Source organism: Lepisosteus oculatus, chromosome 1 (genome assembly GCF_040954835.1).
Source record: "Lepisosteus oculatus isolate fLepOcu1 chromosome 1, fLepOcu1.hap2, whole genome shotgun sequence".
NCBI lineage: Eukaryota > Metazoa > Chordata > Actinopteri > Semionotiformes > Lepisosteidae > Lepisosteus > Lepisosteus oculatus.
The window spans coordinates 23,401,317-23,416,695 of record NC_090696.1 but is presented as its reverse complement, the minus strand read 5'-3'; the positions used below and the strand labels follow the sequence as shown (position 1 = coordinate 23,416,695).

At 36.2% G+C, this 15,379-nt stretch overlaps 1 protein-coding gene across 9 annotated transcripts in view; it reads left to right on the top strand.

Moving 5' to 3' along the window:
- Positions 1–15,379, top strand: part of rapgef2b (Rap guanine nucleotide exchange factor 2b) — a 153,424-nt gene that overhangs the window by 45,311 nt on the left and 92,734 nt on the right. For all 9 annotated transcript variants that reach the window (XM_069187764.1, XM_006629471.3, XM_069187773.1 and 6 more), the window contains exons 2-3: positions 5,451–5,521; positions 7,254–7,310. In XM_069187764.1, the coding sequence (XP_069043865.1) occupies positions 5,451–5,521; positions 7,254–7,310 (128 nt within the window). The remainder of the gene's footprint in view (positions 1–5,450; positions 5,522–7,253; positions 7,311–15,379) is intronic.

Genomic DNA, 15,379 nt, shown 5'->3' with positions numbered 1-15,379 from the left:
CAGAGGAATCCTACGCCGTTGGGCCCCTGAGCAAGGCCCTTAACCCCAACTGCTCCAGGGGCGCTGTACAATTTCTGACCCTGCTCTGCTCTGACCCCAAGCTCTCTCCCTATCTGTGTGTCTCATGAAGAGCACGCTGGGGTATGCCAAAAGACGAATTCCTAATGCAAGAAATTGTATTGGGCTAATAAAGTGATGTTATGTTATGCTAAAGCAGGTAAGCCCCACACTATTTTTGAAGAACCTTATTTACCATTGGCAAAAGAGCTGACACGTATTATGTGTGGAGAAAAAGCTGCTAAGCAGCTCGACCTGCTGCCCCCTCCGAAAGACACAACCACTCATAGAATTATTGATATGGCAGCTGATATCAAAAGTACGCTGATAGAGCGCGTCAAGATGAGCAGATGCTTTTCACTTCAATTGGATAAGTCTGTAGTCGATTTGGCCAATTTGCTTGTTTACATTCGATATGAGTTTGAGGGTATGTCCCATGAGGACTTTCTGTTCTGTAAGCCGTTACCAACAGGAACCACAGGAGAGTACATATTTCAGCTTATGAATGAATTTATTGAAGAGAATGGCGTCAACTGGATAAAATACGTCGGAGTTTGTACAGACGGTGCTAGAGCGATGACAAACCGACACAGCGATGTAGTTGCAATAATTAGAGAGGTTGCTCCAGAAATGAATGGACGCATTGCAACATCCACTGCGAGACGTTTGCTGTCAAACAAATGCCTGACTCTGAAATCTGTTAGACTCTGTTGTGAATTGTATCAAGGCTCGAAAAATGAATTCACATCTGCTTTGCTAGACTAAACAGGCTGACCCCTCTTACTGAAATGGTGCTTTTTTATTGTTTGTTTTTAATTGTTGTTGTTCCTGGTTTTTTTCTGTAAAGCGCTTTGAAAAGCCATCTTTAAAGGCGCTATATCAAATAAAGTTTATTATTTTAATATTTATTATATGTGAGTGTGTGCATGCGCGCGCGCTCATGTTGGTTTGATCAGGAGTGGTAGTTGGTCCAAAACATTTGAGAATCACTGCACTAACCTAAAGTAATCTACAAGTTTGCTGACTTGCAGTATACAAAAAGAGAATTACCTTACTAATTGAGCACATTTTTTATCATTTGAAAGCTTTTTAATGTATTTAACTCATATCTTCAACCTGTATATTGAGTAATAGCTACTGGGGAACAGTCTGTCTCTTCAGTGTGATTCTTAATAATAATAATAATCATAATAATAATTCCTTACACTTATATAGCACTTTTCTGGTCACTCCACTCAAAGCGCCTTACAGGTAATGGGGACTCCCCTCCACCACCACCAATGTGTAGCATCCACCTGGATGATGCAAGGGCAGCCATAGTGCACCAAGAACGCTCACCACACATCAGCTATCACTGGAGAGGAGAGGAGAGCAGAGTAATGAAGCCAATTCATAGATGGGGATTATTAGGAGGCCATGATTGGTAAGGGCCAATGGGAATTTGGCCAGGATGCCGGGGTTACACCCCTTCTCTTTTCTAGAAACACCCTGGGATTTTTAATGACCACAGACAGGACCTCGGTTTTACGTCTCATCCGAAGGGCGGCACCTGTTTACAGTATAGTGTGCCCATCACTATACTGGGGCAATAGGACCCACATGGACCACAGGGTGAGTGCCCCCTGCTGGCCCCATTAAACATGATGGAACACAAAAGTAGTGATGAATCCTTGGCTGTGGTATGATTTTGCAGATTGAAAAACAGCTCTTCTGAGTTCAGATGAACAAAGATGAAATTTAGGAAGACCATTCATTAAAAATTTCAGAATGTCAGAATGTTTTTTATGTTTTTTAATCCAATTTAATAAAGATATTCTACCTTTAAACTATTATAGTACAGTGCCCAGCAGTTTTGCTCTTTTGTCAGATGCTTAGCCTAAGAAAAGTTAACTCATGGTATAGAATTTTCTTTTCCAATTTATTATGCCAGCAGCCATATCACAATATGCAATTCACAACTGGCAACCCACTGAAGCTAAGCAGGTGTGAGCCTGGTCAGTACCTGGATGAGAGACCTCCTGGGAAAAACTAAGGTTGCTGCTGGAAGAGGTGTTAGTGGAGCCAGCAGGGGGCACTCACCCTGTGGTCCATGTGGGTCCTAATGCCCCAGTATAGTGACGGGGACACTACACTGTAAACAGGCGCCGTCCTTCGGATGAGACGTAAAACCGAGGTCCTGACTCTCTGTGGTCATTAAAAATCCCAGGGCATTTCTCGAAAAGAGTAGGGGGTGTAACCCTGGCGTCCTGGCCAAATTCCCATTGGTCCTTATCAATCATGGCCTCCTAATAATCCCCATCTATGAATTGGCTTCATTACTCTGCTCTCCTCCCCACTGATAGCTGATGTGTGGTGAGTGTACTGGAGCACTATGGCTGCCGTCGCATCATCCAGGTGGATGCTGCACTTTGGTGGTGGTGGAGGGGAGTCCCCATTACCTGTAAAGTGCTTTGAGTGGAGTGTGCTATATATAAATGTAAGCAATTATTATTATTATTATTATTATTATTTATTAAAGTTGTATCAATAGTGAAATTAACTCAGTTCTGATCTTGGGTGTGTTTGTAAGTATGATGTGTCAACAGCAGGTGGCGACAGAGACTTTTAAACTAGGGTTTCAAGGTACTTCTATATAGAAGTTCTTGTTCTTTAATGTGACAAAAGAATAAATATAATGTGGCCTATTTGCTGATATTCAAGAATGGTATTTATGTTATCAATGAGGGAAAACAGTCCTGACATGTCTTGTTATTGTTGATGGGGAAACTCATGCATTTGTGTAGGTGGCATTGATTGAAGTATTTTATATGGAAAATTTTGTGATGTGTGATGTATTGTGTGATGCTGTTGGTGGGTAGAATATTATATTTCTAAGTTTCTGTAGTTCAGTGTTAAAAAGAAGTGGTAGGGTATTTTTATTTACGAGACAAGATGCATATAAAATGGCAGATACAGAACAGGGCTGACCTCTTGCTGTTGAGCTGAGCTGGTAAAGGTTACAGATTTTTGTTTAAGTGTTTGCAAATTATTGAGATGTACAGGCTGCCAGAGAGAGAGGATAAAGGTAACCTCCACACCCTTCCCTTTTAGCATTTAAGTGCGTCTGTACTACGCAGTGTTTACTGAAAAAATAAATAGTAGGAAATCCCACCCATCTGCTCTGTCTGACCTGAGTACAAGATATGTATTTCTGTGAGATGAATATGAAAGTGAAGCAAATTGATTCTGTGTGAACCTAACTGCATTGCAGCATTTGCTCTCCATGTTAATGACCCCTTGGTTTAAGTAATGCGTGTTGACCGCAGTATCTGCTTTATGCCTCTATTCTTTCAAAACGCACTACAGCTATCGAAATGCACTGCACTTAATCAACTGGAAACAGTTGTTTTGTGTAAGGTGCAATTTAAGGTATTTTCTTGTACACGTTTTCATGTTTTTGTTTAGCGACAAACAATTTATGTCCTTGATAAGTTATACTGAGTACCAGAAGAAACATATCACTTGTAACTACAACAGATTCAGAAAATTATCTGGAAAGTGCCATTTTGTGCAGCAGATTCAATGACATTTTATTGAACAGACATGACATTGGGAAATTCATTATGTGGATGAAGATTTGTCATCTACAGCACTTTCCTAACTGTGCTCCTGAGAGACCACTACCTACTGGTTTACGCTCCAGCTGAGCTCAAAATCTGCAGTCATGATTGATAACTTTAATTGATCTGCTTCCTTGTTCAAACTTGGTTAACTTGGTCCAGAGATCAAAAATACCTACAAAAAGGATACCCTTGCCAACAGCGTCAGCTTAAGTAATTTATAGGCAGCCTTTTGTAAATGTGCTAATCTTTACTTCTACTGTTTGTAGCTCTTAGTAAGTGAATAGTTCATGAAGAACAGCTGCAGAAATGATAATGTATCAAACCACTCCCACAATGAGCCCTTTGCAGAGGTCCACTTGGTTATCTTATATTTACGGCAAGAGACCTGAATGAATGCAGTTCTGAAACAGAAATTGGTACAAGGTTCATGTTAATCGCAATGTAATCTGACAAAATTGTCACATGAAAACCACATATCTTAATTGTTTTAAGGTATTTTAAGAAATATAGGAAAAATGCAGGTCATAATGGACCTGCAGAAATAGCATTTATTGATTTGAAACCATGAAAGGCTTGAAATTTATAGATAAATAAACCTTGTTTATTAAGAACTACCAAATCATTACAGATCATTAAGTATTATTAATGAAAATATGCAGGCCTAAACATTTTATCAATTTCTCATAAACTGCTCTTACAATCAATTGTTTGGTTTCTTTTTCACACTTGTTCTGGGGCTTTTGGATCTGAGCACTTTTGTCAGGGTGCTCTATAACAAATCCCAATTTTAATAGATGTAATTATAGAAATTAAAACCTGAAATAAATCAGCCTGTGATTAAGTACTTGGCCGATTCATGTACAGGAGTCCACTGTGAAATCACAGGCTAGAAGAGTGTGTGGTCACTATTGGAAGCAAAATAAACTCTACATCTGGTTGCCGATGTTGTCTTGTGTGGTTATGTCCCCTTTCTCTGTTAGAACCAGGGCACAAGTCATCCTAACTCATCCCATAGATTTTAAATAGCATTTAACTGGGAAAATTGGGACTTAATAGTCACATTCTGATCTCACAAGAAAGCTGCATTTACTCAAGTTGTATGAGGATGTGTGTTATCCTGGGGGAATGTCATCTTAAGATAAGTGCAACAAGTGTGGTCCCAGAGCTCGATCAGTATAGTGCATGTGTACAGACAGGTTACCATTAATCAGCATTGGTGTTAGTGACTAGACTTTTCTGCCAATGGATGATGTATTAATCTTACTGAGGTATGGTCTGCCAAATGGTGACTTATTGCTGGATATGGCCATTATGCCCTGCTAGGTTAGAAATTGCTGGCTATGAACACCCCAGTGTGTAAGTGACGTGAATCTAGGCTTTGAAGGCTAATCTCCTCTCGACAAGGCATTAATTTAGTTTTAATATTCAGCAGGTTAATTCCATGCCAACAAGAATGAACTTGCCTGAAGGCTCCATAGCCAAAATGTTATTTTGTCTTTTTTCACTTCTTGGTTTGGAATTAACCTTTATTTGTTCTTCTGCAGCTCAAACACTGACGCTGCAACCACTCTAACCTGCACAGTTATTACATTGATAGTTGTAACACATACTATTATTATATAGGACAATTACGTTTAGTTATCTTTTCTGATGGGTAACTGGTACGGTCTACAAACACAAATAAGACTGTTTAGGTAATTTGAGACCTGATACGTTTGTGATAGTAGTATTGATTTTGTCACTGTATGGATATGATTATTTTAATTACATTTTCTAATGTTCCCTTTACAGGACTTGGAGATTGTGTATTCTTATCTACATGGAATGGAAGCTTTATCAAACTTGAGAGAGCATCAATTAAGGTAAGAGAACATGTGCTGTTAACAGAAAAATTACACTTTATTTGCACTGATAAATTCCTTAAGAATTCCTATAATGCTAGGATTTTAAATACAAACATTATACATATAATGATATATTGAAAAGCTTTTTTTATAATAACATTTCAGAAGGAAGTTTACTGACAGAGCAACAAATTCAGAAAATAGTTGCACCTTTTGTTATTTCAAGGTGCTGTTAGATACAGGACCATTCATGTATCATACAGATGCATTCAGCAGTTTTTAACAGTGCTTATGGCTGGGTTGTTAAGTAACTAGTGTAAGGAACTTCTAATATTTTCCTGGAATATATAAAGCTTCAGATAGGTACACCATTTTGATGCATCTAATTTCAGTACTTAGAAACTCTTGTGAGCTGTTGTCTTCTAGTTATTTTTATTATCTTTTGCAAATAGTTTTCTGAAAATGGTTTCTGAGTGTGGAACAAAAAAAATGCTGAGGGCTGCTGGACAAAGACCAACTTTATAATTATAAAGTGAAGTTTATATATACTTAGTATGGTTCGATAGTAAAGTCATAGTATCTTCCTTGTTACATCTAATGAAGTACTTGCTAGTCATTTACACTCCGCTGTCTGTGCTGTCAGCAAACTGTAATGTAAGGAGAGAAAATCAGAAAGCTTGGGGGTTAGTCACCACCTCTGTGATGTTTAACTTTGAAGAGATTTTTAATGTCACCCCAAGGTTTCCAATTTAGGCTAACAGTTGAACGGGGGTGTTTCAATCCATCCATTTTCTAACCACTTCTCCCAATTTAGGATTACGGGGGAGACAACATGAGGGGAAACAATAATACATGTTAGATAGTCGGGTGTAAATCAAGAGATGTTATATTATAACTGTACAATGCACTGTTTAATTTAAATATAATTTGTGCAAGATTTTGCCACATTTAAAAAAAAATAATGTAGCATTACAGTCAGTTTAGAGCAGAACAACCAGATATGCTCACTGGCAGGAATGTCTTATACTCACAGTAATAAAAAAATATATTTTTAGTCTTGAACAAAACATGTAGACTATGTAGAGACCTGATTAAAATATGCATTGTTTTTTTGAAAACCTTAACAATTACCTCAAATTACTTCATCATTATCAGTATATGGTGAAATATAAGCCAGAGGATATAAGTGGTAAATAAAAGGAAGTGGATTTAAAACTGTGAACAGGAGGCTCTTTTGTATAAGTAAGTAAAAGCTTAGAGCAATCTCAAACAAGGTACCTAGCTGCTTTAGTAAAGCAGACATCTTGTTTTTTTTTGTCAAGAAAGGGATAGATGAAATGTCTGGTACGTTAGGTACTAACACTAAAATAGCCTCTTTTCTAAACTTCATGAGTTTGAAATTAGGGTTCTTTATTGATATGACATGACCAGAACAGAAGAGTAAATATTAGTAAAATTATATTTCCTATCTTACTGTCTTTGTGAAAGTAAGGTAAGGTAGCCTAACAGACCACTGAACTTTGCAAGTACAATATATTCTTGCCTAAGTCTATAATTAGGTGCATAGGCCTACTTTGTGGCCTAAATTCGGACTGTAGAAGCAACTGCAGAAGGGTAGATGATACAGAAGGGCACGTGCCAAGGAATTATTATTATGAATGAGGCTTCTTAAAATATGTTGAGAAAGTAACACATACAAATGACAACCAAATTTGAAAATGTTGTGTAATGTACCTTTCCTCTTTTTCAGGTTAATGTGTGAAACTGTGCGATATGAAAGGCATGAAGCAAATGAAGTGTTATACTAGTAAGTACTTTTTATGTGGAATATTTCATACCAGGGTACATTAATACACATATATAAAGATAGCAGTGCTGTGTACACAGATAGTGCTGCTATTTGTAGTCAGCTGCCTGTGACAATGTTCATCTTGTCATGTATGAAAACTGTCACAGCAGCCTCTTCCTTTCTTACTGAAAGAATAGGGAAGTGTCCTGTGAAATTCAGGTGATACTTGAAGTATTTTTTCACATTTCACTGCTGATTTAATGTGTCAGATTGACTTTTTGCTTAGTTTTGAGAGAGTATCTAGAACCAGATGGGAAATGGCACTGACACTTTCTGTAAAGTTCAGAAAAGATAGATGACAATGCAAACTCTGGTAGGCTTAGATATAAACTCTTGGTGCTCATGGTGATATACTCATAAACATCCTAGCCAAGACTGGGTTTTTACAGAGTTTAAATCTGGAGTTTGCTATTTTATTGGTGCTTTAAAAAAGTTTCTTTTTTAAAAATGAAACATCAAAAATCAAGCAACTTTTATATTTGCTTTTCTCTGGGCCTTGTTTGATATTGCTTTCATACAAGGATATTAAGAAAAAAGCGGTGAAAGAGCCAACAAGTATTGCCCTTTAGAATCCACACATTCTTTAAATAGCTATTGGAACGATTAGCATAAAACATAACACCTATATCTCAATGATTTATTAGGAAACATTTCCTACTAATGCCGTGCTGGCTTTTGTTTTATCACATTCTGATGTACATTTTTTAATGATTGAGGAAAAAGGGTTCTTCAAAATTGTATTTTAAGCACTTGATAGTATTGTGTTGTTTCGGGATAATTCACATTGTAAATTGTTTGTATCCATTAGTACTTTAAGACTTTTGATGTGCAACGCCTTATTACCCATGCCTACACATTATTCATGTTTAATAAGAGTATTGTCTTTAGAAATTGGTGAATTCTAAAATGAAAATGATTAACTGAATGATTGATTAAATGGTTTATTTGTGGTATTCAAGAGACTTTAATATATTCAGTTGGAAGAACTGTTACAAAGGACTGATTTATTACACACTGTTATCACATGATATTGAAACTGTTAGTATTGAGAATATTTGGAATTTAATTTGGTACCAATTCAGCAGCCAGAATCCTGACCAGGTCTAGTGCAAGTGTTCACATTACTCCTATCCTGGAGTCCTTGCACTGGCTTCCGGTCAAATTCCGCATAGACTTTAAAATCCTCATGCTCACCTATAAGGCTTTACATGGTTTGGCACCTCAATACCTGTCTGAACTTTTATCGCCCTACTCCCCACCTCGCAACCTCCGCTCTTCAAATTCTGCCCTCCTTACTGTCCCCCAAGCCCGTCTACATTGTATGGGCGACAGGGCCTTCTCCTGCTCTGCCCCCAAGCTCTGGAACTCTTTGCCCAAGGATATCGGAGAGTCACCTTCTCTAAACTCCTTCAAATCCAGACTCAAAACCTTCTTCAGAAAAGCCTTTACTTAACTGGTTCCATTCTTCACCCCTCTGCTCTTCTTAATACCACCTTCCACGGTCTCCTCTATTGTTATTGTTGTAATTATAATTGTGTCCTATCTTGTGAAATCTTCTTATTTATTGTTGTAGTCTTCTTATTTATTGTTATTGTCATCCTGTAAAGCGCTTTGAGAAGCCACCTTTAAAGGTGCTATATAAAATACAGTTTATTATTATTATTACAAGTTTTTTCACCTCTTTTTCTTAACTCCCAATTGGGAATTGCAAGTTAAAAAGCAATGCCTGCTCCAATATGAGGAGTATACTGGCTGCCCACATATTCCTGTGACATGCCCACACTGTGTCTCACAGACAGCACTGCTAACTGACAGGTGGTTGACAGGCCTCTGGGGTTAGTATTGTGTAGAATGCAGAGGTTGCTCTGACTGGCACACTAATTCTTTACACTTTTCATCCGAAAGCATCCCAATACGCTCTGCTTATAGGAGGAAACCATTTCACCCACTATTGAAGTGAAACACAGCAGAACTGGATTATTTAGATTTTTCATGCCCAAAGTCTCTCTCGAAACACTGTTTATCCACTAATGTATTTTTCACCATTGCACTGCATTGGCATTGATTCCACTACTTCATAATTGCCCCCTAACATGTTAATGTCTGTCTCATACATTTTGTTTCTAATACTCCTAAGTATAAGCACTTAATTACCTGTTTCTTCAACAGGCCTTTTTCTCTTGGGTTTTTTTCCCCCCACTTTTACTTTAATTCTTATTTGTCTTCTTTTCAGATTCCTTTTCAATTTTCTTTCCTTCCGTTCTAGTCTAACTATTTTGCCAAGATGACTGTTGTCAATCTCATTCAAATGTAATCCATCTTGTCTCCATACAGCAGATAACTTGCCTTTGTAAAGTTATCCAGTGGCTCTGAAAGTTGAAGCCTTTTTTTCAGCAGATTATATACTTAGTTACATGTTAATGTATTAACATTCACAGTTGTTCACCTTTGCATAATGTACATAGGAGTCCTGAGACCGTTCATTCCAGGATATTTTAATATGTTGTACATAGACAATTTGCAGTTTAAGACACTTTCATTTTTCCTAACACATTCAACAACAAATGTGTTTTTAACTGCCTTCACTAGGGGCCTGTCAACTAGAGACAAAATGGATTAGCCAGATTCAACCAGGCGGCTGAAGTTAAGATCCATAGTCTTTTCAAGTGCCTGATTGCATCTTTAACCCAGCAGCCAGTACTTTGGCTTAATGTTTCATCTCATGGACAGAACCTCCTAAAGCACTGTCCCTGAATACTATACTAGGGTGTTGGTTTAAAAATTCAGAGGTAGTGTCTTCTGGTACCAATTGGTCTCCCATCCAACTGTGGACTAAGTACCTTATGAGATCCGTTGACAATAGATTACAGAATAGAGACAATAGGTGGTTTTAGTGTTCCTGTGTAAGTTATATTTTAAGTAAGAAAAACTAAGTTGTCTAAAATAAAATTCTTACCTAACCCTTTTGATTAACAAATTAAAATATATTTAAAAAGACACTTCAACGGTAGTTTACATCTCACTCAATAATGTTACTTGCTCCAAATGTCTCCTGTTTTTTCACCTGATTTACATTGAGATTTAACAGTAAACAACTAACATTTTTTGCAAAAAATTGAAATACCATGTATAGGGGTAGTCACCCAAGAACAATGCTTCTTTTTCACTGTAATCCCTATTGCAGTGTTCTCCTGTATTTTTAAGAGTGATAACACTTTCTGTATTTTAATGCAAACCAAAATTTATGCTGAAAATGTCGAATAATCTATTTTTAGTTTATTATATGTATAAAAAATGAAGTATATGCCTTCTGTCCTGTATTTACCATGTCTCTGTGACACCTCTGATTCCACGTTACCTGCTTGTGTATAAATGTCTGGGATGTAGTTTGAGACTGCTAAATGGATACAGTCATATCTGATCTGTGAGGTGGATGTGATGCTTGATCTTTTTTCGGGGTGAATGGTGTCTAACAAAGGTGGGTGGAATCAAAGTAAATCTTCACATGAGAATAGAGGGTGATTCTGTTTGTAAGTGCCCCAGAATCACTTTCTGTTGATTTTAAGACTTTCAGCTGAATATAATTTTGTATAGTAATCATTTCTATAGCAGCTCCACTGTTTGTAACTCCCATGTGTGAGACAAAAATGATTTGCTCTATCACAATTCTTAAATCCAGAAATTCTGAAAATCCCTTCTGAATTCCTCTACTAATTTGTTCTTGGTGGGGCCATTTTTCTGTGCTTTTCATTTTTGTAGGCTTTGATATCTAGCTTTGGGAAGTACTCCAGCATTTTATTCTTGTAGTAGGACCACAGAACCAGTATCAATGTGAACTCATTCTCAGTATTGATCATATGTGAAATGTATGTCCTGTCCTTGCAGATAGTTCTACTGCTCTTTGAGTTTTGGTTTTCTGTCTGTAAGGAACCCTGCAGTTTACAAAAAGAAGTCTTATTTGACAGCTCTCTGCACTAGTGATGACTTGAGGCATCAGATCTGAACTTTTTTTTGGACTTTCCCTCGACTTAATACACCAGTATAGAGGATTAGTTCACTGTAAGCAGTATTAAGAGAGTCAAGTAAGGATTTCAGCAAGTGGTGCTTAAGGGCTCTTGCTTCAGTTGAGTTTACAGTTTTGACAACTTTGATTATATGAACAAACTTAACTTGGTAATACTTCTGTTGAACTATACAGTGGTAATGGACAGAAGGTATTTGAAATAAGTATTGTTTCTGAAAAACACAACAAAGACTCCATTTACATCAAGCATGACTGGTGCACCATCGGCTGTGATGAGTAAGATTTTTTTGATTGGAGTGTTTTTCTCAAGCATGTACCTTTTGAGTTTATTATAGATATCCTCACCTTTTCCTTTCTCTTCAAGGGGCAAAAGGGTGAGAAGATCCTCGTTAGTTTTCATAGCCTTAAAAACCATAAATGTATTTTGATTTGTGGGTCTTCAAATTCTGCAGTAGCTGCTGAAATATGTCTTTCATGACATGTTATGGATTGCTGTTATTATTTTTTGTTTTTAAAATCTTTGAATAGAGGATCAGTGATCAAAATTGTATCTTTAATTTTTCTCCAATCCATGAATCAATTTTTAACCTTTCAGTTTATTAACTTTCTTTGTGTGAAGTGAGATTATCTGTTGCAGACTCAGATTTATGGGTTGGAGACAGAAATATCTTTGTATACTGTTTGTATTACTTTGAATATGCAATAATAGGCAAATGGAGTTTGAAAAAATGCTTGGTGGCAGAAAAGTATGTGCTCAATATTTTCACATAGAGAAATGTAGTTGAACTGCCATAAATTGTTTCAGTTATAGTAGAAATCATGTCACCTGCATTAAAAAAACTTCCTACTGCAATCTCATTATCTGTAACTTTAAATCTGAGTTCAGACAATAGAAATAAACCTGAAATTAAAAACATACTAGAACTATCAATTACTCTGTTTCATAAACTGACCCAACCCTGACAGCAACAGTTACTGTAGGCAAATGACAAGAGCCTAGGCTCAAACTGGTAATTTCTGGACGACGCTCATTGATCACTGTGAATCCCCTAGGAATCAATCTTGATGTTCATTAAAATCAGTAACAAAATATTTAATGCTAGAAGAAAAAGTCTTTGTGGGACTTCAACTTTCTAAACAAAGTCTTTTTAAGATCTGTACGTTATTGGTTATTATTATAAAACAGATTATATGTAAAGGGTGGTGTAAAAAGTGAGTATTGCAGGAATTTGTGCTAGGACCACTGCTTCCAATTTATATCACTGAACTAGATTCCTGTATTGTGTAGTATGTATCTGATATGTTGTGAAATGTGAAAAAGTGAAATTCACCCTTACTGAATTAACTATTGGGGAGCTGAATATTGTTATATGTAGATCAAAATTCTACTAATTTCTTACTACTATGTAATATAAAAAAATTAATGTTTTTATAGTTATTTATGCGAGCTTTTCCTCGAAAAAATGTGCAGTGTCATTTTCAGTTTTCTCTTAAAGTGGAACTGCAGCCCCAATTTCTTAGGGTAACACAATTTATTGATGGTATCTCAAAATTTTAACGGTTCCGAATGAAGTGAAACTTTGTGAAATTATGGTATAGTTGCTATGTTGTCGCAAACCCCTGGTTTTGCTGAAGTCCAGAGTGAGTGTTTGCACGATTTGTGATGAGAATCGCAATCCCTTCCTACTGATTAGTCCCTGTAATGACTAATGTAAATCGATGTACGAGTAAAATGCACCTCAGTGCTCCAAAGTGATCTGCATGCAGAGTTAACAAGTAAGTTGTGTATGTTGGCAAAACCACCTTGAATTCAAGACCAATATTCTATTGGATTAAAAAAGAGGTATTCACAAACCTGCTTGATTACAGTGTAATAGGGCCGCTTCAACTCACTGGAAGTTTTGTTGCCTCATTTTGAATTGTAGAACATGGCATAACTGGAAATGTTGTCTATTTTGTGATGTAAATTGGAGGTTTGACACGATAACGTGTACATTTTACTTTCATTGTGGTCTGAAATGCACTCATCAGTACCGATTCTTTCTAACCTCAAAAATATAAAAATAGTGTTGCAGTTCACCTTTTACCAACAATATTTGGATCTTGTTGGTAGACTGCTCTGTGTTGTATTCTCTCATTGTTCTATACCAAGACATTCTTTGAAGAACATGAACATTTTGTCTTTTATAGAGACGAAATGTTCATGTTCATAAAAGACATTTATTGAATGTATTTTATGAACATTTACAAGTGACACTCCTTCCATATTCAAAAGGTTTTGGCAGAATGGGCATTTTTGTTTATTGCTGACTGCGAGCACATCAATTTCAGTCACTCTTATTGTAAAACACAGACAAGTGTGTGAGGGATCTGAAGATGCATTAATCTGTTCAGAAGTGAAGAGTGACAGTCATCTTTCCATCTCCACCACATTTTAAATGAATTTCCTACAAATGGCAATTAGAAGGTGGGCTATAGAATTTGGTCTTCACTCTCCATTTCTTTTTTAAATATGTTGTAAACAACTATTTGCATATTGCACTTTCATAGAATAGCATTGAAAACCTAAAGTTTCAAATTTTGAAAATCCTACTTCATTTATATATTTTCCATATACCTGAAAAATTCATAGTATTTGCTTAGCTTATCGATGTACAAATAAAATGCACCTCAGAAATGTTGAAGTCAAATGTTCTGATAATGAGAAGAACTTTATTGATGTGCTAACAGAAAAATGCAGTTAATTTTTTTACTGTAACTATCGAGGGCTTGAAAATTGTAAACACAAGTGATTATTATGCTAAAAGATTAATATTTCCTTTATTAACTTGGTTACATTCTCATATAGTGCTATGTTAGCATTTGCAACTCATAGTAGTTAAACCGATATTGTATCTACTGCATTATGTACTGAAGCTCACATCCAAAAAAACATTGCCTGTTATATTCAGATTAGTATCAAACCCCCTCCTTTAGTCAATATGAAAGCATGAGTTGCAGTTCTATTTATATGAAATTTGTCACTTTTAATTAAACAATAACAAATTTGGGGTGTCAGAAAACATATTTACAATACATTATTATGTATATTAATGTGTTCATCATATTTGTTTGTTTTTTAGGACTTATTCCTTTGGTTGTGTAAATATTACACACATAATCTGATCTATAGCTTTCAGCAAAGAAATCTTAATAATTTAAGTAATCATAATGTAAAAATCACATTAATAATGGAAAAAGTATTATCCATATTTTCCGAATGTTTAATGTCCTTAAAAAATAATGTAAATATTTGAGCAAATTATTGCATTTTGTTGATAAAAGTGCAATAAATTAGATTTTAAATTAGATTTTCCAAAGGAAAAGGACATTATAAAATTAACTTTGCATATGCCCTGGGGCTTTTGAAGGATTCAAAAAGTGCCACCATGTTTTCCTTCCCGATTTCATTCCTTTAAACAAAAAGTAAGAAGCACCATTGCTTGGGAGTCTGTCACAGAGAGTAAACAATCCTTTCTTTAAGAGATTTGTGTGAAGATGATTAAACAAATGCATATTAGCAGATAGTCCTTTGTGCACACTGAGCAATTCCATTTGTCCCCAGGCCCTTCCTCCTGTTTAACAGTGCAACTAGGTTATTAGACATGGCAGTTCAGCTCCAGTTATTCTCTTTTTGTCAATCATCTTAAGTCTGTACTGCCCTCATTGAGTATAAAGATAATGATAAGGAGGCAGGGACCCCACTACTATAGCTTCAGGGTGGAATGGCAATATCTTAAATTCTGCTTTGTATACACAGCACATAACACTCTCAGTTTTAGGGAACTTTATACGCACTAAAAGCTCAGACATTTTCTGCAGGATGTCACAGAGGTACCTTAAACAAATTGTTTGAAAACCACCTTAAATTGCAGACCTTTAAGGTTTTTGGTTAGCCCCATATGTTACAGTATTATGGTTTTCAGCACACTTAAAAGATAAAGAGTTATCATGTACCTGAGTA